Source organism: Erythrolamprus reginae, chromosome 2 (genome assembly GCF_031021105.1).
Source record: "Erythrolamprus reginae isolate rEryReg1 chromosome 2, rEryReg1.hap1, whole genome shotgun sequence".
Taxonomy (NCBI): Eukaryota; Metazoa; Chordata; class Lepidosauria; order Squamata; family Dipsadidae; genus Erythrolamprus; species Erythrolamprus reginae.
In genome coordinates this window covers 343912088-343934050 of record NC_091951.1, presented here as the reverse complement: position 1 = coordinate 343934050, position 21963 = coordinate 343912088, and the positions used below count along the sequence as shown (strand labels likewise).

Sequence of the window (21963 nt, the reverse complement as noted above, 5' to 3'; positions counted from 1 at the left end):
TATTTCATTTGCACAACTATTCCCTTTGCACAACAGCATGTGAAATTGACTGACACTCAGTGTTGCCTCCTAAGTGCGCAGTTTGATTTCACAGAAGTTTGATTTACTTGAAGTTATATTCTGTTTTTAAGTGTTCCCTTTATTTTTTTTTGAGCGGTGTCTATTTTTCCGCATCTGAAAACTTTTTGCCAGCCACAGTAAAGTAATGAAATAGTCAAATCATAGAATGTTCTCAGTTTTATTACTTAAAATGAAAAATCTTATCTTCTTAAAGCTTTTTTTTTTCATAATTAGAGTTAGGACAATTAATGACTTGCTTTTGAAAAAGACTTTTAGAAATAACAATCATCAAAGATATAACCCAGCCTAAATTAAACATGGCTTAGATTCTTTCGCTCTCAGTGAGTGAGTGAAAATATCTGATTAGATCTTAGAAGGATGCTGGAATGTAACACACAATTGCTCATTGGTGGGTTCTGCTTTCTTGGAGGGGAAATGGTGAGATTTGAGAGATGACCTCCTGTTGCATTTTACTAAACTATTCTTAGATATTCTTCATATTTCCCACGAGATTTATGACAGTCCCTTCTGCCGCATAAATCCCAGCGGCCAATCAGGTCCCACAGAGTTGGCCTTCTCCAGGTCCCGTCGACCAAACAATGTCGTCTAGCGATGCCTAGGGGAAGAACCTTCTCTGTGGTGGCCCCAGCCCTCTGGAATCAGCTCCCTCCAGAGATTTGAACCACCCTCACCCTCCTCGCCTTTTGCAAGAGCCTTAAGACCCATCTATGTTGCCAGGCATGGGGCAACTAGTACATGCCCCCCCCCATTTCTGACCATTAAAATTTATGTGTGGATATGATTGTGATATATTGATTGTTTTTTAAGATGATGGGTTTTTAGTAATAGTTTTAATTATTAGATTTGTACTTATATTGTGTATATTGTTGTTGTGAGCCGCCCCAGGTCTCCAGAGAGGGGGGATCCAATTAATATAAATAGTTAGTCTAAATAATAATAATAATAATAATAATAATAATAATAATAATAATAATAATACAAGCATAGACACGAAGCTGTGGCACAGATGATCCACTGGAACCTGTGCCAAAACTACCAACTACCAGTGGCAAATAACTGGTGGGATTATAAGCCCGAAAAAGTGGTCGAAAATGAGCAAGCAAAACTACTGTGGGACTTCAGACTTCAGACTGACTGAATTCTGAAGCATAACGCACCAGACATCCTGATTGTGGAGAAAAAGAAAGTATGGATCATCGACATCGCAATCCCAGGAGAAAGCAGAATTGAGGAGGAGCAGCTAGAGAAATTAGTGAAATACGAAGATCTAAAAATCGAGCTGCAACGTCTCTGGCATAAGCCAGTGAAAGTGGCCCCAGTGGTACTTGGCACGCTGGGCGCAGTGCCAAAGGATCTCAGCGGACATTTGAAAACCATTGGAATTGACAAAATCTCCATCTGTCAATTGCAAAAGGCCGCTTTACTGGGATCGGCAAACATAATTCGCCACTACATCACGCAGTCCTAAGTGCTTGGGAAGCGCCCGACTGGTGATGAAATACGAAATCCAGCATAGTGATCTCGTTTGCTGTGTTGTATTGACATAATAATAATAATAATAATAATAATAATAATAATAATAATAATAATAATAACAACAACAACAACAATAACAACAACAACAATAACAATAATAATAATTAAAAAAATAAAATAACAGATGAAACAATCGATCACATACTCAGCTGCTGCAAAAAGATCGCACAGACTGACTACAAGCATAGACATGATGCTGTGGCACAGATGATCCACTGGAACTTGTGCCGGAACTACCATTTACCAGTGGCAAAGAACTGGTGGGATCATAAGACCGAAAAAGTAGTCGAAAATGAGCAAGCAAAACTACTGTGGGACTTCCGACTTCAGACTGACCGAATTCTGAAGCATAACACACCAGACATTGTGATTGTGGAGAAAAAGAAAGTATGGATCATCGACATCGCAATCCCAGGGGAGAGCAGAATTTCCCTGGAGCCGGGGGGAGCTTGAAAAGGCCCTTCCCCATCCCCCCCGGAGGCTCTCTGGAAGCCAAAAACGCCCTCCCAGAGCCTCTGTGTGAGCCAAAAATCAGCTGGGTGGTACACACATCCATATAGAAGCTGAGCTCGGGCAACAGCTCTCTTGCCAGCAGATATGGCTTCTCGTGCCACCTGTGGCACCAGTACCATAGGTTCAGGCGGCATTAAGCATAACATCAGTTTGGAGTCATCCTTGAATTCCATTGACTTTTATCTAGCGCCAATTTAGCCTTGTTCGCTAGTAGACCAGACTCTTGTATTAGGGACAGCAATCATAACCTCTGTTGTACTTCAAAGTCAACAAAGGCTTCTGGTTGTTTGTACCTGACAATTTGCCTTTTTCTCCCAATCCTTTTTTTCCCCTCTGATGTAAATTATGCTTTGTAGAATAATTGGGAGTGAAAATAGTGGCAGGTAGAAGACAGAATGTCTGGCTTTTATTATTATTTATTATTATTATTTATTAGATTTGTCTGCAGACTCGGGGCGGCTCACAGCAATGATAAAAACAATATACAGTAACAAATCTAATATTAAAGTTTAAAATAACAATTTTACATTAAAAAGCCTAAAAAAACCCAATATATTAAAAAAGCATACACACAAACATATCATACATACAGCTACATAGGCAAGGGGGGGGATGTCTCAGTTCCCCCATGCCTGACGACAGAGGTGGGTTTTAAGAAGTTTACGAAAGGCAAGGAGGGTGGGGGCAGTCCTGATCCCTGGGGGGAGCTGGTTCCAGAGGGTCGGGGCCGCCACAGAGAAGGCTCTTCCCCTGAGTCCCGCCAGACGACATTGTTTAGTCGACGGGACCCGGAGAAGGCCAATTCTGTGGGACCTAACCGGCCACTGGGGGAAAGATGTTTTGGAAACCACAAAAAATTTACTTTTCTTCTTTTTCCATCTCAAAATGGTGGGGAAAGGAAGCTCTGATGGACCAACTCACAAAATGTACTTAAGGCCTGATTTTGAATTCCCAACAGCTATCCCTTTCCTCCTTACAATCGTGGGATTGTGTTGTGGCCATTTGGCAACTGGCTCACATTTATAGGTGTTTGCAGCATCCTATGATTCACATGATCACAATGTTCAGTCTTTCTTTTTTCTGGTTTCCCACGTTTATTTCCAATTCCCTGGCAAAAATAAAAAAAATGGCCTTTGGATGAAACGGCTTCACTTAATGAGCATGGTGTTTTCATAATTAATTTTCATATTAATTTTTATGATAAGGGTTTAAATCTGTTTTTTTTAAAATATTGGATATTGTATTATTGGAGTCTGCAGAGAGGGGCGGCATACAAATAATAATAATAATAATAATAATAATAATAATAATAATAATTTGTACATTGTGTATTGTGTATTGTGTTGTGAGCCGCCCCGAGTCTTCAGAGAGGGGCAGCATACAAATCTAATAAATTATTATTATTATTAATTATTATAATGACTATCAATATGAGATCATAAAATTGAGCAAACAAGATAGGATGATCCATTTAACATCCACAATGACATACGTAATACCGAGATCAAGTCCAGTGGTTGTAACGGAAGATGATCTGTATGGAATTACAAAAGGGTTTTTCTCCTGTTCATACAGATCCCCTCTTTCAAATAATGATGATGATGATAATAATAATAATAATAATAATAATAATAATAATAATGAGAAGGAGGAGAAGAAGGAAGAAGAAGATGATGAAGAAGAAGAAGATGATGGAGGAGGAGGAGGAGGAGGAGAAGAAGAGGAAGAAGAAGAAGAAGAAGAAGAAGAAGAAGAAGAAGAAGAAGAAGAAGAAGAAGAAGAAGAAGAAGAAGATCAACAACAGAGTTGGAAGGGACTTTGGAGGTCTTCTAGTCCAACCCTCTGCTTAGGCAGGAAACCCTACACCACCTATCTTCATTCTGTTATAAAAACCGAACTGTGACCATCATGTTAAACAACTACATTAGCATGTTAGGCTTAGGGTGGAGGATACAAAATTATAGATAGCATCTCACCAATTGAAGGACACCCCCTAGAATAATACACCAGGCCTCAGAGGGAAAATGAAGAATTTCCTTTTCGTGTCTCTTTCATGTTGCTATCAGCATTCGTGCTCGACTTAAAATAACTAAGAAGCAATGGGTGGAAGCTCCTCAGAGGAAGATCCAAGATCCAGCCTGGGAGTGAGGAGGAATTTCCTGGCAGTGAGAACAATTGCTCGGTGGAATAGCTTGTCTCCTGGAGTTGAAATCACTGGAGGATTTCAAGAAAGGATTGAAGAGCCATTTCTCTGGGATGCAACAAGGTCTCTTGCAATGGACCCGGGGGGGGGGGGGCGTGAATTGTACATCTTTCATGGCCAAACTGTATGAATGGTGTGTATGCATGTGATTATGTCTTTTTATGACAAATGGGTATTATCATGGGGTTAGTTTTAGATATTATATTATATTATATTACACTACATTACATGTTTGTTTGTTTGTTTGTTTGTTTGTTTACTTACTTACTTAGTTACTTACTTACTTACTTACTTACTTACTTACTTACTTATTAGATTTGTATACCGCCTCTCTCCGAAGACTCGGGGCGGCTAACAAAACTATAAAAAGACAATGTAAACAAATCTAATATTAAAAATAATCTTTAAAACCCAAATTTAAAGAACCACTCATACATACAAGCATACCATGTATAAATTCTATAAGCCTAGGGGGAAGGGAAATTTCAATTCCCCCATGCCTGATGACAGAGATAGGTTTTAAGGAGCTTGCGAAAGGCAAGGAGGGTGGGGGCAACTCTGATATCTGGGGGGAGCTGGTTCCAGAGGGCTGGGGCCGCCACAGAGAAGGCTCTTCTCCTGGGTCCCACCAAACGATATTGCTTAATCGACGGGACCCGGAGAAGGCCAACTCTGTGGGACCTAACCGGTCGCTGGGATTCGTGCAGCAGAAGGCGGTCCCGGAGATATTCTGGTCCGATGCCATGAAGAGCTTTATAGGTCATAACCAACACTTTGAATTGTGACCGGAAATTGATCGGCAACCAATGCAGACTGCGGAGTGTTGGTGTAACATGGGCATATTTGGGAAAGCCCATGATTGCTCTCGCAGCTGCATTCTGCACGATCTGAAATTTCCGAACACTTTTCAAAGGTAGCCCCATGTAGAGAGCATTACAGTAGTCGAACCTCGAGGTGATGAGGGCATGAGTGACTGTGAGCAGTGAGCCCCAGTCCAGATATTTGACTTCTCTTATTGCTTTGTATCTTTTATATTTGTATTATTATTTTGCAAACTGCCCTGAGTTCTTCAGGATTGGGCAGCATAGAAGTCAAAGGAAGGAAGGAAGGAAGGAAGGAAGGAAGGAAGGAAGGAAGGAAGGAAGCCGCCCCGAGTTCGCGGAGAGGGGCGGCATACAAATATAAATAATAAATAATAATAAATAAAGGAAGGAAGGAAGGAAGGAAGGAAAAAAAGAAAGAAAAAAAGAAAGAGAGCTGTGGCAAGACACGCAGGGCAAAATTCACTCAACAATTTCGTTTAGTAACAGAAATGTTGGGCTCAATTGCAGCCATAAGACGAAGACTTTCCCGTTCTTCTCCCAAACCTTTGGTGAGGTTGGCTAGGAATGTTAGGAGTTGCTTCCCATCCCAAGCCAAGTTGGGGGGAAAAATGCCTTTAAAGCATAGTCTGCTTGTGAATCATGTTGGCAAGTCCAAACAGATCGGTTTTAGTGGAGCCTTTGTGCAGTTAAGCCAATCTCAAATGCTGAAGTTTTGAAGTTTCACCACTTGTACCTACTGGGTTATAAGTATTGGTTAGATAGCTTGCAAAGCATAATTGATTTTTTAAAATGCATCATGTAGTCTTCTAATTTGTGATCCATCTTTAGACAAAGTTTTTTTTTTAATTCATACAGAACAGGATTTCTCAACCTGTTTCTCAAATCATGGTGACCAGAATTGGACATAGTATTCTAAGTGCATTTATCTATCTATCTATCTATCTATCTATCTATCTATCTATCTATCTATCTATCTATCTATCTATCTTATACAGTGGTACCTCTACCTAACAACGCCTCTACCTACAAACTTTTCTAGATAAGAACCAGGTGTTCTAGATGTCTTTGCTTCTTCTCAAGAACCATTTTCCACTTGCAAACCCGAGCCTCCGAAACTGTAACCGGAAAAGGCAGGGAGAAGCCTCCGTGGGGCCTCTTTAGGAATCTCCTGGGAGGAAATAGGGCTGGAAAAGGCGGGGAGAAGCCTCTGTGGACCTCTCTAGGAATCTCCTGGGAGGAAACGGCCTCCACCCTCCCAGTGGTTTCCCCAATCGCATGCATTATTTGCTTTTACATTGATTCCTATGGGAAAAATTTGCTTCTTCTTACAAACTTTTCTACTTAAGAACTTGGTCACGGAACGAATTAAGTTTGTAAGTAGAGGTAACCACTGTATTGGTTTAGATAGCTTGCAAAGCATAATTGGTTAAAAAAAATGTATCATGTAGTCTTCTAGTTTGTGATCAATCTTTAGACAAAGTTTTATTTTTTTTAAGATTCATACGGAACACGATTTCTCAACCCTGGTAACTTGACGTGTGAACTTCAGTTCTCGGCATCTGTTTTCCATCATGGGGACCAGAACTGGACACAGAACTAACCCTAACCCCAACAAGCCTCCTGCCAGGGCAGGTTTTGAAAAGGAGCAAGGCGGCTGCTGTTGGCAGAGCTTCAGATTGGACTCTTGCGTTTACAGAAATAAATACAGGCGGAAACAAGAGGCATGTAGAAATTAGCCACGCTTCTTTGAAAGGCCAGCAGCCAAACTGAATCACAGGCATGGAATCGGAGCGGAAAGCATTGCCTGGATACCCTACGAGACTAGACTTTCAATCCTGGGCCTAGAAAGTCTAGAACTAAGACGCCTTAAACAAGATCTAAGTATTGCCCACAAGATCATATGCTGCAACGTCCTGCCTGTCGGCGACTACTTCAGCTTCAACCACAACAACACAAGAGCACACAACAGATTTAAACTTAATATTAACCGCTCCAAACTTGACTGTAAAAAACACGACTTCAGTAACCGAGTTGTCGAAGCGTGGAACTCATTTTAATTTATTTAATTTTAATTTAATTCATTAGATTTGTATGCCGCCCCTCTCCAAAGACTCGGGGCGGCTCACAACAGTAATACAAAAACAATATAACAGTGAGACAAATCTAATATTAAAATAAAACCCCAACAATTTAAAACCATACAACACATACATACCAAACATTAAATATAAAAGCCTGGGGGAGGATGTATCAGTTCCCGCATGCCTGGCGATAAAGGTGGGTCTTGAGTAATTTGCGAAAGACAAGGAGGGTGGGGGCTGTTCTAATCTCTGGGGGCAATTGATTCCAGAGGGCCGGGGCCACCACAGAGAAGGCTCTTCCCCTGGGGCCCGCCAAACGACATTGTTTGGTCGATGGGACCCGGAGACGGCCAACTCTGTGGGACCTTATCAGCCGCTGGGATTCGTGCGGTAGAAGGCGGTTCCGGATGTAGTATTCTGGCCCAATGCCATGTAGGGCTTTAAAGGTCATTACCAACACTTTGAATTGTGACTGGAAACCGATCGGCAGCCAGTGCAGGCCACGGAGTGTTGCGGAAACGTGGGCGAATCTAGGGAGCCCCACGATGGCTCTCGTGGCCGCGTTCTGCACGATCTGAAGTTTCCGAACACTTTTCAAGGGTAGCCCCATGTAGAGAGCGTTGCAGTAATCGAACCTCGAGGTGATGAGGGCATGAGTGACTGTGAGCAATGACTCCTGGTCCATGTAGGTCCGCAACTGGTGCACCAGGCGGACCCGGCAAACGCCCTCCTCGCCACATTACCGGACTCCATAGTGTCATGCCCAAACCCCCAACACTTTACCCTTAGATTATCTACAGTTGACCTATGCAGATTCTTAAGAGGTCAGTAAGGGGCAAGTACAAGTGCACTAGAGTGTCTTTTGTCCCCTGTCCTATTGCTCTCCTATATCTCCTATTCCTTTCTTCTATTCCTATATCTCTTCTTCTATTCTTTCATTGATATGTTCTATTACTTTATCTTCTCTTCTATTCTTTCTTAGATATATTTTACTATGAGTATCTCCTTTATAACTTTCATCATGTATTTTACTATGTGTATATAGATATATACCCACTAAAACCCTCATTGTATATTGGACAAAATAAATAAATTAAATAAATAATTAGTTTGTCCCAGCAGTAGAAAACAGCTGCAACCACAAGGATTCTGCAACTGGGAGGGTGACATCTTTAGAAATGGCTGTGTTTCTTCCCCCACCCCTATCAGCACCAAAGGGAGGTGTCGTTGGTGAAGATGGCAAAATTTGCCAAAATGGCAAAATCTGATCTTTTTGATTGGAGACAGAAACAATGACTATATTTAGGAAAAATAATAGAATAGAATAGAATTCTTCATTGGCCAAGTGTGAATTTGTCTTTGGTGCATATGCTCTCAGTGTACATAAAAGAAAAAGATATATTTGTCAGGAATCATGAGGTACAACGCAATGATTGTCATAGGGGTCAAATAAGCAATGAGGAAACAATCAATATTAATAAAAATCTTAAGGGTACAAGCAACCAGGTACTGTCATAAGTGGGAGGAGATGGGTGATAGGAACGATGAGAAAAAACTAGTAGAAATAGCAGTGCAGACTTAGTAAATAGTTTGACAGCGTTGAGGGAATTATTTGTTTAGCAGAGTGATGGCGTTCAGGGAAAAACCATTCTTGTGTCTAGTTTTCTTGGTGCGCAGGGTTCGGTAGTGACGTTTTGAGGGTAGGAGTTGCAACAGTTTATGTCCAGGATGCGAGGGGTCAGTAAACATTTTCACTGCCCTCTTTTTTAGCAAAACGTTCATGGTATTTGTTTGCTGAACATGGATTAAAATTAACTGGAGATTTCTGGTTTAAAATTCTGATTAAAAACAGTTGGCTATGGCAATGTTTCCCAACCTTGGGAACTTGAAGATATTTGGACTTCAACTCCCAGAAGTCCCCAGCCAGCATGATTGGGTTGAGATGAATCAGTTGAATGGTTGTATGTATGTATGTATGTATGTATGTATGTATGTATTATTATTATTATTATTATTATTATTATTATTATTAATAATAATAATAATAATAATAATAATAATAATAATAATAATAACAACAACAACAGAGTAGGAAGGGACCTTGGAGGTCTTCTAGTCCAACTCCCTGCTTAGGCAGGAAACCCTACAGACACATGGTCATCCAACATCTTCTTTAAAACTTCCAGGGTTGGAGCACTTGCAATTTCTGGAGGCAGGCTGTTCCACTGGTTAATTGTTCTTCTCTCCTTGTTTAGTTTCCACCCATTGCTTCTTGTTCTACCCTCAGCTGCTATGGTGAATAGAAACATAGAAGTCTGATGGCAGAAAAAGATCTCATGGTCCATCTAGTCTGCCCTTATACTATTTCTGTATTTTATCTTAGGATGGATATATGTTTATCCCAGGCATGTTTAAATTCAGTTACTGTAGATTTACCTACCACGTCTGCTGGAAGTTTGTTCCAAGGATCTACTACTCTTTCAGTGAAATAATATTTTCTCATGTTGCTTTTGGTCTTTCCCCCAACTAACTTCAGATTGTGTCCCCTTGTTCTTGTGTTCACTCCCTCTTCTTTGTGGCAACTCCTGAGATACTGGAACACTGCTATCATGTCTCCCCTGGTCCATCTTTTCATTAAACTAGCCATGTCCAGTTCCTGCAACCGTTCTTCATAGGTTTTAGCCTCCAGTCCCCTAATCGTCTTTGTCGTTCTCCTCTGCACTTTTTCTAGAGTCTGTTGCTTAACTTTCTTCTCTCCCCCCCCCCCCCTCTTTCCTCTTGTGCAGAAAGATTTCACCATGCGAGAAGAGCTGCAGCAGAGTGACGTGGAACGCTGGCTGGGCTTCATCACCTTCCTCTGCGAAGTCTTCGGCACTATGCGGAGCAGCACCGGGGAGCCTTTCCGCGTTCTAGTCTGCCCCATTTACACCTGCCTCAGGGAGGTGAGTCGGGGGGGAGGGGGGCATGTCTTCATTGTTTCCAGAGCGCTTTTGGCAAAAGTGCGTGTTGGGAGAAATTGCCTGCCATTTTCAGCTCTGGAAAAATTCTGTGTTTTGGGGATCTCCTCTCTTTTAAGATCCCAATCAAGGCGAAAAATGGCTGTATTCGGTGTATCATTTATTGGTGGGTGGGTGGGTGGGTGGGTGGGTGGACGGACGGACGGACGGACGGACGGACGGACGGACAGACAGACAGATAGATAGATAGATAGTAGATCCCTCTGGAATCAACTCCCCCCAGTGATTAGGATTGCCCCCACCCTCCTTGCCTTCCTGAAAATCCATCTATGTCGTCAGGCATGGGGAAATTAACATACCACTAGCTGTTCCGATTTATGTATGGTTTGTCTGGATTGTATGATTGTTTTTAATAAGGGTTTTTTTAAACTGTTTTAATATTGGATTTGTATATGTATTGCTTGTTTTGAGCCGCTCCGAGTCCTCGGAGAGGGGCGGCATACAAATCTAATATGTTGTTGTTGTTGTTGTTGTTATTATTATTATTATTATTATTATTATTATTATTATTAATTTCCTGACAGTGAGGAAAATCAATCCATGGAGCAGCTTGTGTTCAAAAGTTGTGCTTCCTCCAACCCCTGGGGTTTTTAATAAAAGATTAGACAACATTTATCTGAAATGGTATAAAGACAGGGATGGCGAAAAAAATTTGGTTCGCGTTCCAAAAGGGGATGTGTGGCGTGTCCACCCCTTCCCTCCCACCCCAAACCCCTGTGCTGCCCCCCTCGCGTATGCACACAGCCCTTTCTGAAGCTTGATAGGTGAAAAAAAAATACCCAAACGGGCAAACCGGAAGTTCAGAAAAACACTTCCGGTTTGCTCATTATACTGTTTTTGACACTCCGGGCAGAGTTCCCTCTAAATTTTTCTTGGGGTGGGCGGAAAAGTGTAGTGTCTGAGCGGCAGTCCCTTCGGCACTGGGCGGCACAGAAATAATAAATAAATAAATAAACAAACAAACAAACAAACAAACAAATAAAAAACCCACCCTGTTTTGCCTCAGAGAATTTCAAAATAAAATACTGTACTGTGTGTCTATAACAGTGAGCTCATAATAGGGCAACTCTATCAGTATCAAAATGGCACTTAAATAGTTGAGCTAGTTTCAAACTAGATTTTGATTTTCTTTCTCTCTTCCTTACTCCCATTCTTTTTCTTTCTCTTTTCCTTCCTCTCTTTTTTCTATCTGTTTCTCTCTCTTCCTCTCTTCCTCTCTCTCTCCTTCCCTCTCACTCTTCTGGGCAGGTTTGAAAAACTCTGAGTTGATGATGATTTTTAAGTGAGCGATTGCTCACTGCTCAGCTTAGAGGGAACTATGACTCCGGGGCTTCAGGAAGTTTCCCTTAACCCTCCAGAATGCAAAAAGAAGCAGAATGGCTTCTTTTTTGCCAGGAGGCAAAAAAAAAAAATCACCCAATGGACAAACCGGAAGTTTGGAAAAACGCACTTCCGGTTTGTCCGTTGGGTGATTTTTTTGCATCCCGAAGTTTTAGGGAAGGTTCCCTGAAGTGCAGAAAGGGCGAAAGGGCTTTTCCCAAGACTGAAAATCAGCCGGCCAGCGTGTACATGGTGCTGGAGCTGACTCAGGGCAAAGTATCACGGGCCCTCCAATATGGCTCAGTGTGCCACAGGTTCACCATCACGGGTATAAGCCCTTGATGGCATTGGACCAGAATATCTCTGGGACCGCCTTCTGCCACACGAATCCCAGCAACCGATTCGGTCCCACAGAGTTGGCCTTCTCCGGGTCCCATCGACTAAACAATGTTGTCTGGCGGGTCCCAGGGGAAGAGCCTTCTCTGTTGTGGCCCCGACTCTGGAACCAGCTCCCTCCGGAGATTAGAACTGCCCCCACCCTCCTTGCCTTTCGCACACACACATGGGCCTATACAATTTATGTATGGTATGTTTGTGTGTATGTCTGTTTTAATAATGGGGTTTGTAAACGTTTTTTAAATTTATTAGATTTGTTATGAATTGATTCATTGTATGCTGTGAGCCGCCCTGAGTCTACGTAAAGGGGCGGCATACAAATCTAATAAGTAAGGAAGGAAGGAAGGAAGGAAGGAAGGAAGGAAGGAAGGAAGGAAGGAAGGAAGGAAGGAAGGAGGAAGGAAGGAGGAAGGAAGGAAGGAAGAAGGAAGGAAGGAAGGATGAAAGAAAGAAAGATCTCTTACCTGAGCCAGCAGTTAGACTAGAACAGAGGTAGGCAAAGTTGGCTCCTCTATGACATGTGATGGACTTCAACTCCCAGAATTCCTGAGCTAGTATAATTGGCTCAGGAATTCTGGGAGTTGAAGTGTACAAGTCATAGAAGAGACAACTTTGCCTACCTCTGGACTAGAAGACCTGCAGGGTCCCTTCCAACTCTGTTAAAACTGCCTTCGCTCTGATTCCACCAACACCCCAACATAGAGGCAGCCTGAAACCTCAAGTTCCCCAAAGACCTTTGTTCAGCCATCCCTGTTACCAATAATCTCCCTTCAGTGTCATCACAACAAAGTTCACAAGAAGCAGCTGAACAAAAACATCCTCTGGAAAATTGTTGTGTTCTCTCCCCCCGCCCTCCCCCCCCGGGTCATGGGTTTGCTATTATTGAAGGCAGACAGTCTAAGAGCGAAGTCGCCATGAGAAGCGTTTGCCTGAGTCATTTTCAGCCTTGTCTGTTTGGTTTGGTTTTACTGATTTTTTTTTTAAAAAAAAATTCCATTCATTTTGGCTTCCGTTCTTGAAGAGCGACGGATTTGCAGTTCCATCGTAGGCACAGGCCTGAGAAAGCTTAGCGACTTAGGTTAGCGACTCAGTGGAGGAGGAGGTACAGCGAACACAACTTCGGTCTGAAATAGTGTAGGGCAGGTGTTGTGATTCAGTCTGAGGCTCTTCAGGGAACGGCTGGAACTCTGCCGGCTCCATGCTCAGAGGGGGAGGACGAGGAACAGGAGGAGGAGGAGGACCAGGCAGACGGGGAAGAGGAATGTCAGAACGAGGAGGAGGGGGAACAGCCTGAGACCCCCGGGGGGGGAGCTCTCCCCAGCAAGTAGCCTGGAGTCATTAGATGAGAACGCACAAGCCATCATAGATATGAGGCAGAGAAGGGCAGCACAAAGAAGGGGACAATTAGCCAGGTATTTCCAACTCTAATAGGCAACAGCTGGGTTTGGGTGTGGTTCTCCTCAGAAAGGTTGAAAAGGCAGGCCCGCCCTTCCTGTATTGTGGAGAGTTATCTTTTGGGAGTCCTGTGACCTTGCTTCGATCCTTGGCGTCTCTGATTCTGGCTTGTGGCCTCGAAGGCTGAAAACTTGGGGGAGGCGTGGGTTTTATTATCTACAGTGGTGTGTGTGCCAGCAAGAAGCCTGTTGTATTGTCTGGCCGTCGTGACTCTTCTGTGAAGCTTCATAGCATTCCAGTTTGTAAGAACAGTTTTTGTTATCTGTGTTTGTTTTCAAAGATATAAAATGACTTTGCTTTTTACCAGCGTGTCTGGCTACTCTTTTTAGTTGGTGTTGACGTCTGGGGGAACCCAGACAGAACAGCAGGGATGGTGAACCTTTTTTCCCTCGGGTGCCGAAAGAGTTTGCGCGCATGCTGTTGTGTATGCGCGAGTGCCCACACCCATAATTCAATGCCTGGGGAGAGCAAAAACTGATAAGAGGGAGTGGCTGTGGGTTTTACCTCCCAAGGACAATTCCATCTGTCCATCCATTACTTTGGGGGGGGAATCACTGACCCCTTCAGAGAGGGTCCGCAACTTGGGCGTCCTCCTCGATCCACAGCTCACATTAGAGAACCATCTTTCAGCTGTGGCGAGGGGGGCGTTTGCCCAGGTTCGCCTGGTGCACCAGTTGCGGCCCTATTTGGACCGGGACTCACTGCTCACAGTCGCTCATGCCCTCATCACCTCGAGGTTCGACTACTGTAACGCTCTCTACATGGGGCTACCTTTGAAAAGTGTTTGGAAACTTCAGATCGTGCAGAATGCAGCTGCGAGAGCTATCATGGGCTTTCCCAAAAATGCCCATGTCACACCAACACTCCGCAGTCTGCATTGGTTGCCGATCAGTTTCCGGTCATAATTCAAAGTGTTGGTTATGACCTATAAAGCCCTTCATGGCACCGGACCAGATTATCTCAGGGACCGCCTTCTGCCGCACGAATCCCAGCGACCAGTTAGGTCCCACAGAGTTGGCCTTCTCCAGGTCCCGTCAACTAAACAATGTCGTTTGGTGGGGCCCAGGGGAAGAGCTTTCTCTGTGGCGGCCCCGGTCCTCTGGAACCAACTCCCCCTGGAGATTAGAATTGCCCCCACCCTCCTCGCCTTTTATAAGCTCCTTAAAGCCCACCTGTGCCATCAGGAATGGGGGAACTGAGATATTCTTTCCCCCTAGGCCTTTACAATTTATGCATGGTATGTTTATATGTATGTATGTTTGGTTTTACAATAAGGGTTTTTTAGTTGTTTTAGTATTGGATTTACATGCTGTTTTGTATTACTGTTGTTAGCCGCCCCGAGTCTATGGAGAGGGGCGGCATACAAATCCAATCAATCAATCAATGCCTGGGGAGGGCAAAAGCAGCTTCCCCTGCCCTCTGGAGCCAGAAACTGCCTGCTTCCCAACTTCTGGGGGGCCCAGTACGCTTGTGTTTCACCCTCCCCAGGCTCCAAAGGCTTCCCTGGAGCTGGGGCAGGGGGAATAAAAACACTCTTCCCCATCTCCCCAGAGACTCTCTGGAAGCCAAAAACACCCTCCCAGAGCCTCGGTGTGAGCCAAAAATCAGCTGGCCAGCACACACATGCACATTGGAGTTGGGCTAGGGTGACGGATCACGTGCCAGCAGTTATGGCTCTGTGTGCCACCTGTGCCACCCTTGCCATAGGTTCCCCGTCACTGGTGTAGGGACTCCTGCTTGAGCAGAGGGTTGGACTAGCAAACAAAATGCACAGGTACAGTATAAGTGATCCATTGCTCAACAGTAGTAACTGTGAGAGGGATCTTGGAGTCCTAGTGGAAAATATTTAAATATAAGCCAGCAGTGAGCAGCAGCTGCCAAAAAAGCCAACACAGTTCTAGGCTGCATTGACAGAGGGATAGAATCAAGATCACGTGAAGGGTTAATACCACTTGGTAAGGCCACACTTGGAATACTGCATTCAGTTTTGGTCGCCACGATGCAAAAAGGTTGTTGAGGCTCTAGAAAGAGTGCAGAGAAGAGCAACAAAGATAATTAGGGGATTGGAGGCCAAAACGTATGAAGAACAGTTGCAGGAACTGGGCATGGCTAGTTTAATGAAAAGAAAGACCAGGAGAGACATGATAGCAGTGTTCCAATATCTCAGGGGTTTCCACAAAGAAGAAGGAGTCAAGCTATTCTCCAAAGCACCTGAGGGTAGGACAAGAAGCAATGGGTGGAAACTAAACAAGGAGAGAAGCAGCTTAGAACTAAGGAGAAAATTGCCAACAGAACAATTAATCCGTGGAATAAGCTTGCCTTCAGAAGTTGGGAATGCTCCAACACTGGACGTTTTAAAGAAGATGTTGGATAACCACAGTGGTGGGCAGGACCTTGAACGGTCAGAAACGCCGTTTGGGCAGCAGAAGCGGAGCGTGTAGGCCCGCAACCAGTGTATTTCCAGTGAAAAAATACTGGTTTTTTGCTTCTGCGCATGCGCGGAAGCAAAGAAACCAGCCATTTTTGCCCAAATCTGTGCCAAATGCAAAAAGCATTTAATGCTTTTAGGTTAAGTTCAGCTTTGGTTTCAGAATGCTCTTTTTAATAAGTAAAAAGTTTAATTGAACTGGAATCAGGGTTTTTTTAATGGCTTTCCCCCCCCAGATTTCAGCCTGAATGAGGGGGAAAAAATCCACGTGCAATTTTATAATTTATGAAATGCCAGAATATTCCATTTAAAACAGATATTATTAACCATCTAAAAGGGAAATAATTCAAAGAGCGAAAAGTACATCAAACCAACCACGCTCTCTACATGGGGCTACCTTTGAAAAGTGTTCAGAAACTTCAGATCGTGCAGAATGCAGCTGCGAGAGCAATCATGGGCTTTCCCAAATATGCCCATGTTACACCAACACTCCGCAGTCTGCATTGGTTGCCGATCAGTTTCCGGTCACAATTCAAAGTGTTGGTTATGACCTATAAAGCCCTTCATGGCACAGGACCAGTTTATCTCAGGGACCGCCTTCTGCTGCACGAATCCCAGCGACCAGTTAGGTCCCACAGAGTGGGTCTTCTCCGGGTCTCGTCAACTAAACAACGCCACTTGACGGGACCCAGGGGAAGAGCCTTCTCTGTGGCGGCCCCAGCCCTCTGGAACCAACTCCCCTCAGAGATTAGAATTGCCGCCACCCTCCTTGCCTTTCGTAAGCTACTTAAAACCCACCTCTGCCGCCAGGCATGGGGGAATTGAGATGCCCTTTCCCCTAGGCCTTTACAATTTTATGCATGGTATGTCTGTATGTATGATTGTTTTTTATATAATGGGTTTTTAATCATTTTTAGTATTGGATTATTACTGTACACTGTTTTATTATTGCTGTTAGCCGCCCCGAGTCTCCGGAGAGGGGCGGCATACAAATCCAATTAAACTAAACTAAACTAAACTGCAAATCCATTTATTGCAGTGTTTCATAGGAGTCAAATGAAGAACGAATGCAAAATAAAACATGTCTACTGCAGTCTACTTTGGCTCCGACTCTTTCACTCTTTTGAACACCTGAGTTTTTCCCCCTGGAGAAGAATTTCTAAGTGGCTCTTCCTTCAAATATCTCTTTTTCTCTCTTTCTGCAGTTGTTGCAATCTCAGGATATAAAAGAAGATGCAGTTCTTTGTTGCTCAATGGAGGTAAATATTTGGAAATGTCTATCTAACCTGTTTCTATGTCATTTCTTCACTCAACAAAGATGGGTTTTTTTTCCCCTAGTGAATGTCAAAATTATGAGAGCAAGAATTTATGCAGCCCTTTTACTGCACAAAATCAGAAACGAATATTAGAAGTATCTTTTTAAAGCCATAACAGTATTTATTTGTATTTATTCTCCAAAGGAGCTGTTTTCATAAATCTTTCCCTTAAACCTGGGGTCGGCAAAGTTGGCTCTTCTAATGACTTGTGGACTTCAACTCCCAGAATTCCTGAACCAATCATGCTAGCTCAGGAATTCTGGGAGTTGAAGTCCACAAGTCATAGAAGAGCCAACTTTGCCTACTCCTGCCATAGGTTAATGGCAAGACTGGAAGACTTGCTCTGTTATTTATTTATTTATTTATTTTAATTTAATTTAATTTAATTTAATTTTATTTATTTATTTATTTATTTATTTATTTATTTATTTATTTATTATTTAGATTTGTATGCCGCCCCTCTCCGCAGCTCATTCTACCATCATAATATGCTCATTCTACCATCATGATACACGTGTTGAGTTTTAGAATTTAGTGTATTCAGTGATACTAGCTGAATTTTTATGAATAGAATAGAATAGAATAGAATTTTATTGGCCAAGTGTGATTGGACACACAAGGAATTTGTCTTAGTGCAGATGCTCTCAGCGTACATAAAAGAAAAAGATACTGCAGGCTAAAATTGCTTTAAAAATGCAGGTAATCCTTGACTTACAACCAGCGTTCCCTGTAAGCTACGCGCGTGCGCACACGCGCACCCCAAAATACACGCCCGCGCACCCTTTTCCACGGGCACGCGCTACCCATCCCCCTGCCAGCCCGTGGGGGGGTGCGGGAGTGGGGAGGCGCCGGCAGTAGAAAGAAAGGGAGCCACGGCCGCCACGGCCTCCCCACGGTGCCTCCGGCCCCCTCGCACCCCTGGCCTCTCAGCCCTGCCCCCCGCCCGATCCGCCCCCTCTCCTCCTCCGCCGCCTCCTGCCTTGGGGCGCGACTTCTCCCGCAGCCGTGGCTGCGGCTTCTCCTCCTCTTCTCTCCGGGCGCTTCGGGAATGCCCGCCCCGCCCGCAGCCCCTTCGCTGGGACCGCTTTCATCCTGGACTTTCAGCAAGGGGGCTGCAGTAGAGGCAGGGCAGGCATTCCCGAAGAGCTCGGAGAAAGTGCTCTCGCATCCCCTCGGTGACAGAGATAGAGAGAGAGGGAGAGAGAAAGTAAGTGAGAAAGAGAGAGAGAGAGAGAAAGGGGGGAGAGAGATAGCAAGAGAGAGAAAGGAATAGAGAGAGAGAGAAAGAAAACAAGAGAGAAAGAGAGAGAGAGAAATGGGGGGAGAGATAGCAAGAGAGAGAAGAGAAAGAAAGAGAGATAGAAAGAAAGAGTGAGAGAGAAAGAAAGCAAGAGAGAGAGAAAGAATACAAGAGAGAAAGAGAGAGAGAGAGAAAGAGAGAGAGATAGAAAGAGAGGGACAGAGAAAGTGAGAAAAAGAGAGAGAGCAAGAGGGGGAGAGAGAAAGAGAGAGAAATGACTCTTGATTTAAAGCATATGGTAAAAAGCACCCAAATAATAACAGAAAAAAAACCCTAGCCGTTTGTGTGTGTGTGTGTGTGTGTGTGTGTGTGTGTGAACTCTTAAACAATTTCCAATAGCTCACTTGTTATTGGAAATGGTTCAAGAGTTCACACACAAATACACACACACACACACAAGGGGGGAGGAGACAGGAATGGAAAAAGAGGAGAAGATAGTAATAATAGTAATAGATTTTGGTTTTGTTTTATTATTAATTTCTTTTAATAAAAAAGAAGGGATTTTTTTTCTTATTTATTTGTTTGTTTGTTTGTTTGTTTGTTTATTTATTTATTTATTTATACTTCTATGCCGCCCAGTCCCAAAAGGACTGCCGCTCAGACACTATACTTTTTCGCCCACACCGATCAGAAGCAACTTGAGAAAATATTATTTGACTGAAAGAGTAGTAGATGCTTGGAACAAACTTCCAGCATATGTGGTTGGTAAACCCACACAGTAACTGAATTTAAACATGCCTGGGATAAACATATATCCATCCTAAGATAAAATACAGGAAATAGTATAAGGGCAGACTAGATGGACCATGAGGTCTTCTTCTGCTGTCAATCTGTGTTTCTATGAGACGGGGAGGGAGAGACATCTGGTCCTCGGCTTTTGACCTCGTTTCTTTCTTCCTCAACAGTTACAAAGTGCCGGCCGGTTGCTGGAAGAACAGCTTCCCGAGCTGATGACGGAACTGCTGGCCGCCGCCCGCGACAAGATGCTGTGCCCTTCGGAGTCCATGCTGACTCGGTCCCTTCTGCTGGAGGTGATTGAGCTGCACGCCAATAGTTGGAACCCCCTGACCCCCACCATCACGCAGTATTACAACAAGACAATCCAGAAACTGACAGCTTGAAGGCAGCAGCCCAGGGCCGAGAGGAGCAACAAGACACGCACTTTAAAGAAACCACACAAAACACCACATTCAGAATATTCTAAAAGGACGCAGGAGCGCTCGCGTTATACAGGGACTGGGAGAAGGGACGGCGCGGACGTCCAGGGATCCGATTCCTAAAAAAAGACAACCCACAGCATGTTTTAAGAATACGTTCATCGGGGCGAAGCATGTCTGGGTTTTTTTTTTCAGACTCATCCTCAGGTTCCCTCTTCTTTTCTTCTCTCTCCTTCCCCGCTGTGGTTTTGTTGAGCGTTCCCTTTTATGTGACCCGCGCGGCTCATCAGCTCAATGTCCCGCCAAGCTATTGTTGGGACTCAGGAGGAACACAGCCCGGTTGAATAGCGACTCGGAGGGCAGGAACGGATGGTTTCCGAAGCATTGTAGCAGCTCGCGTTGGCCAACTGGCGGGAGGCAGATGTCTTTGGGTGAGACGGTGGGGGGGACGGGACAAAGACAGACCTCTTCCACCCCCAGATGCTGGTAGCTGACAGCTTTTGTCAAGCCAAAAGAAGGTCCCCTCTTCACCCCACCCCGCCTTGCTCTCCCCGTGTCTTCAAAGGTTGGTCTCCTGAGCTGTCCTCTGTGGCTCCCCATCACGAAACCTCATTCTAGAGTAGACGTTGAGAAGCGATTTTTTTTCTTGCCCCTTTTTTGGGGGGCAAGAGTTGGGGGGGAAGGTATTTGCATTTGCACTGAACACTATTTTCCTTGGTGGGTTTCCCACCCCCCATTCTATAAATATATGTATATATATCTCTCTGTATATATACATGCACATATTCTTCTAGCAGTGCTTCCCAAACCCGGGTAAATAACCCACCGTTGGTTAAAAGTGGTTTTTTTGGGGGGAGGGGGGGGAAGTGTACAACTCCATTATGCACTCACAAAAGGGACGCTGAAATTGATTGAAGGATGGGTTTGGGGTTTTTTACGTACCTTAGGCTGAAAGCAGTGGGGGGCTGCTAGCTGGAACACCTAATTTGCTACCCGTGCTGGTAGCAAAATAGCACGCGGAGGCGCAGGTGTCCCCCATGTTTCAGTGAGGTTCTTTGCTTCCGCGCATGTTAAAAACGCACCTGCGTGATTTTGCTACCTGCACGGGCGCAGAAGCATTATTCCACTCGAACTCGCGGTACCTCCAGAGCCGCGGAGATGACCCCAATTAGGTGTTCCGACTAGCAGCTCACCTCTGGCTGAAAGACGTTCCGGTTTTTGGGAATGGAAGGAAATTGGGGAAAGACCGCCTTAGCTGAACTGACAGCCTGCTGTTTCGGTTTTTGAAAAAGTAAATGTGACGTGAGATTTGCAAAGAATATGCAAGGATCTTGAAGGGAAGGGAGTCCCAGGCCAAACAGCATTCAAAAAGTATTATTATTGCCCTTAATTACTGTCTTGCCAAGAGGTTTGATGAGCCTAATTCTGTACAAACTTTGATGTAATTCTCTTCCACTGAGGTCTCCAACTTTTGGCAACTTTAAGCCTGATGGACTTCAACCCCCAGAATTCCCTGGCCAGCTTTGGGGGATTCTGGGAATTATTATTATTATTATTATTATTATTATTATTATTATTATTATTAAGATTCGGAGTGGCTCACAACATATAAAAGCAGTATACAGTCTTCTCTCAATTTTCACGGGGGATGCGTTCCGAGACCGCCCACGAAAGTCGAATTTCCGCGAAGTAGAGATGCGGAAGTAAATACACCATTTTTGGCTATGAACAGTATCACAAGCCATCCCTTAACACTTTTAAATTACCATTTCCCATTCCCTTAACAACCATTTACTCACCATTATTACTAGTACTCACCATTGAATAAGACAGTGATCCTGATATTTATAAACATAATTATTTATTAACAATAATTATTTTTTTTGCGATAACAACGCTGATTGGCCGAGATTTCGGCCAATCAGCAATGGCAGACGAAAGTTTGGCGATGACATCATCGGGCGGGAAAAACCGTGGTATAGAAAAAAAACTGCAAAGTATTTTTTAATTAATATTTATTGAAAAACCGTGGTATAGGCTATTTGCGAAGCTCGAACCCACGAAAATCGAGGGAACACTGTACATCGAGATAATAAGTTAAAATTAAGAATTACATTTTAAAAAGAAACTAAAAAGCCTATTAACATGCACACATCCCATTCAACAGACTTACTATACATTCATTGGCCAGGGGGCTAGAGTCTAATGACCCCAATATTGGCGGCCTAAGTGAGTCTTCAAACTCTTACGGAAGGTGGGGAGGGTGGGGGCAACACGAATCTGGGGGGGAGTTGATTTCAGAGGGTTGGAGCCCCCACAGAGAAGGCTCTTCCCCT

The 21963-nt window shown here is 43.9% G+C and overlaps 1 protein-coding gene across 3 annotated transcripts in view; it reads left to right on the top strand.

Moving 5' to 3' along the window:
- CTIF (cap binding complex dependent translation initiation factor) overlaps nucleotides 1-20412 on the top strand; it is a 217360-nt gene extending 196948 nt beyond the window's left edge. For all 3 annotated transcript variants that reach the window (XM_070743583.1, XM_070743582.1, XM_070743580.1), the window contains exons 10-12: nucleotides 10025-10180; nucleotides 17060-17113; nucleotides 19376-20412. In XM_070743583.1, coding sequence (XP_070599684.1) covers nucleotides 10025-10180; nucleotides 17060-17113; nucleotides 19376-19591 — 426 coding nt within the window. In that variant the 3' untranslated portion in view covers nucleotides 19592-20412. The remainder of the gene's footprint in view (nucleotides 1-10024; nucleotides 10181-17059; nucleotides 17114-19375) is intronic.
- Nucleotides 20413-21963: the final 1551 nt, after the last annotated feature.